We start from the raw sequence: 4,252 nt of genomic DNA on the forward strand, positions 1-4,252 counted from the left end.
CCCCACAAAATCCTAGACTCCTACCTACTTACTCACTGTAATTCTCTCTGGATTTAAGGGTCAGAAAAAGTACGCAAATGTGGTCATATGCCTGAGAAGCTGTGTGTTGTGGTATTGCTTTGAAGAAATGTGAATGAACAATGACATTCTGTACACCTCCACCCTTTAGTGTGTTCAAATCTGACAGACTCTTCACACTGACAATAAACCTGTGCATGTGTGTGTTTCCAGACAATAGGCATGCTTGGCTTTGGGGCTGAGCTTCTTTTCTTTTCAATGCAAACAGACAAAGCACAAAAGGCATTCAGGTGCAGCTTGTTTTCATGTCCTGTGAACACAGCGTATGCCTCTGGTTGGTCTGCGAGTCGGTCGAGTGCTTCGCTTGCGATGCCTCTTCCTCGTCTTTACAAGGGTTATTACACAGTCATGCACAGACAGCATCCCACCATGCAAGCCGCTTTCAATGAAACAAAGGACACCCCAGCACACTGTAAACACAGATGTTGTGACATTTGTGAATTTAGTATACTATAAAAGAGCTCCGATCTGATCCAAAGTGAAAGGCCGGTTGGCTTACTGTTAAGTTTATCCTTTGTGTGACTCAACTGGCTGTTTAAAGAGACAATAACGGTAACTTTAGGATTGTATGGCAACACAGGCACACCTCTCCTGGCAAAGACATTAACATGACATGTGATCAGTGTCAGGCCAAATGTTTTGTCTTTGCCGCCATTTCGTTGACCTTTGCTGCTTCTCGAGTCTGTAGCTATCCCGACATGACAACAAATGCACGGCTATGTTCTGCTTTGGATTGGACACACTCAGACCGAGAGCAAATGCAGCTTTCTTCAGTTTGCCACTGAGCAGCTCATTAAAGAGCAATCTGAGAGAAGTGCCTTTCTTGAGGCACTATGAAAGTCATTATCGAGGGATGAAGAAAGAGATACTTGATCTTCCTTACTTGTATAAAGGGAAAATAATACCAGTAATATGTTTTGTTTAATTCTGTTTTAATAAATTAGTGTTGGTATTGATTGTGACTGGCCCTACACGCTGTGACAAAGCAGAACAGAAAAATACAAAACGTTTGGACACCCTTAAAGTTTTGCACAATTTGTTATGGCACAATGATCTTAATGTCAAAATGTCTTGTATCACAAAACAGTAACAAGAAAATTCATGCTGCTCGGAGCTTGTATTTAACTTACAGTCAGGCATATATCATTAATCACAATGTAAAAGGATGGTATTTACTCTAAAGAGGCCACTGCAATTGTTACGTGCCATTCAATGAGATACTTGCATCTGATTAGTTGTATTTATCAGAGGTTAAAGGTTAATTTACATCTATATTTTTGGTTTAGTGATCACCTCCTTAGACTACAGAGGTACTACCTAATAAATAGGAACACCATAATTACAACCAAGGTCATGACCTATTGGAAAGTAACAGCAGCTATGTCACTTACGTTAGGAATATTCACATCTGACGCAGACTTTTTTTTTTTTTAATCGAGCCTCGGACATCTTCAGAAGGAAGGAAGGAGTTACAGAAGAACAGTTAAGTCCTGTTTCCTGAACCACTTCCCCTCAGGAAGACTAAACAGCAGTGTTATTATAAATAATGATATACACACACAGTATTGACTGTTTCAATACTGTGTGCAGTGCCTGAAACGTACATTATGAACTAATCTTTTATTTTGCCTTAAATGTCTTTCTACAATGGAAATAAACTATAAATAAATCTGAGTAAACGTGAAAATGAAACCAAAACTACAGCAGTCATTTCCAAGGAATCAAAAACAAAACTGCGGCCGCACCTTGTAAACTCAATAAAACATATCCTGACATTGTAATCCGGGATATAAAAAACAATAAAACTAGAATTACCATGCCAATCAGAACACTAAATAAGGAATCGTCTATCGTGTGCTACATCAAAACATAAAACATTTCGACCCTGTGAGATGTCAGGGGAAAGCTACAGCAATGTTCTCAGCATCCGTTGTATGATAAAGCATCTGTCTTACATGCTCACGTGAAAAGCCGAAACCTCACACATCTGGAACCTGGCTGAGAATGTGTTTATTAGTAGACATGAGTTCATTAAAATATACTTGTACGACACTCTACATAAGCATTACTCTATACCTATGACAGACCAGTTTTAGGTTTTGAAATAAAACCCATTATTAGTACAACTACTGAACTTAAAAATTAGGATGGCTGGAAGCACACCCTCCGTTTCCACTAATAGTTTTTTCCTATATTACTGTGAGGAGGTGTCAACGATTACAATGCTTTTATATTTAAGCTCATGGTTGGTTAATAAATGCTAATGTTTTAATTGGAGCTTTATATCGACTGTCACCATCCCAGCACACATATTCACTCTTGCCTCAAAACACATACCTATATATGTACATTTTATTATTTTATAACATCAGACTACATTTAAAACGCCTTTCTTTTTATTTCTTTTTTTAAATGTATGCAGTTGTTATGAGATTTTACTCAAATTCTTGGTTTGTTTTTTTGCCTCTCTGGTCCCATCATCAGTCACTGAGTGCGGTCACATGACTGATGGACAACCGTCCCGGTAACCACTTGCTACGTGCGGTAATACATCCCGCAAGTGCATTTGTTCTTCGGTTTACACTGTTAGTTAGGGTCAGTGTTACATTTCCTAGTACACCGGTGCCAAATAAGGACTGGTCAGCTGTCAAATGTCCTTTTAAAAGACCTCAAGCTTGATAATTACGTGCCAGACTTTGAACTCAGATAACCTGCCGTGAGGAAGAGGAGGGTAAACACCTCTTTGTCTTTTTAACTTTCAGTTTTGATTTCTCCAGAGTGACGCATTGCCACTGTGCGGCGGCTAGCTCCACGCCGGCTAACATGAAGCACTCCTGGGGCTCTTTGAATGAGACTTTGGTCATGTGCATTTCACCGAGCTATCCACACAGCACTCGCTAGTTAGCGGCTAATATTAGCTTTTTTTTTTATTTCTTTAAATATATATGAATGTCCCTCTGTCTGCCTTCTGCGCTCCCTGTGAGCTAACTAGCTAATTCAGCTAGCTGGATACTAGCAAACCCGGCGGGGCTCTGGCTCCCGAATAGATATAAATATATAAAAGTTAGCTTCAAGAGGGATGCTTGCTTTCTGAATTTAGCTCGGTGCTGTACCAGCCCTCTCCTCCTCCTCCTGCTGCCCATTCGGCCTGCTGTGAACCGACGGAGACCGGCCACAGAGAGCACAGAGATGGCCTTGGGACTGATGATGAAACCACCTTGACTTTATCCATTTTCCTCCTCCAGCCGCTCCCCCCCCTCCACCCAGCCTCCCTCCCACCCACCACGGATACCGTACCTTGTATGAGTCCGTCGCTAGCATTATGTTGAAGTCTATGTCTCTGTGCTCCATCTTTTCCCCTCCGGTTGTGAGTCAGTCGCAGCTGTCAGTGTGTTGTGTTGCGCGCCGTGCTGCCGGGGACTCCAGCCTGCTGTAGTGGAGCTGAGCAGGGGGAAGGACGAGCGGAGAGAACCGGGCGGGGGAAGGGGCGGGCGGACTGTCGTCACCAGGGTTCGGGTATCCCTCGGCTTTCTTCGGCAGTACTCGGCCAACCCGATTCAAGCAAAGATTATCTATACTGAGGAAGATGAACCACTCAACAATGAAGGCGGGACACGCATAGGTCAATCATTTCTTACCATCATGGAGAAACTGTACGCTCAAATTATTAACTCTTAATTAAAGGCTAGTGCCTTTTTATAAAAGCAAGTATTTGTATTTTTTTATTACAAAAGAATATCTTTTTTGTTAATTTTCTTAATCCTTATGGAGTATAATATTTTCTACTTAATGGGTTTGTCAAAATTCTGGGGTTTTCTGTTAAATATTTAATACTATGTACTTTGTGAATATACTGAATGCACCAGGTGAAGATGTTTTATTTCTGAATATCCATGCACTTGTAAACCTGTAACACAATAATGACTTTTATAAAAGTATATAGTGACAGGACAACCTTAGGAAATTATTATGTGTGATTTTGTGGGAAAATACACACAAAGACAGGTAGTTAATAAAAAGAGTCTTTGGGAGGCTTTGTTTTAAAACGCTACTGCACCACTGAATATGACATTTCCAGTCACATAACAATGTTCAGCCTGTTCATAGTACTGTGAGAAAGTAAGAGTGGGTGCTCTTTGCTTTAATGTCCTCTCAGAAATTATGCATGAGTCTC

At 40.9% G+C, this 4,252-nt stretch overlaps 1 protein-coding gene across 1 annotated transcript in view; it reads right to left on the reverse strand.

The window, feature by feature from the left end:
- The window catches only part of nampt1 (nicotinamide phosphoribosyltransferase 1), an 18,825-nt gene extending 15,294 nt beyond the window's left edge, over nucleotides 1–3,531 (reverse strand). Inside the window, exon 1 of the mRNA XM_035676979.1 lies at nucleotides 3,376–3,531. Coding sequence (XP_035532872.1) covers nucleotides 3,376–3,429 — 54 coding nt within the window. The 5' untranslated portion in view covers nucleotides 3,430–3,531. The remainder of the gene's footprint in view (nucleotides 1–3,375) is intronic.
- Between the last annotated feature and the right edge of the window lie 721 nt (nucleotides 3,532–4,252).

Source organism: Morone saxatilis, unplaced genomic scaffold (assembly GCF_004916995.1).
Source record: "Morone saxatilis isolate NCDOM2014 unplaced genomic scaffold, NCSU_SB_2.0 Contig10, whole genome shotgun sequence".
NCBI classification, from domain to species: domain Eukaryota; kingdom Metazoa; phylum Chordata; class Actinopteri; family Moronidae; genus Morone; species Morone saxatilis.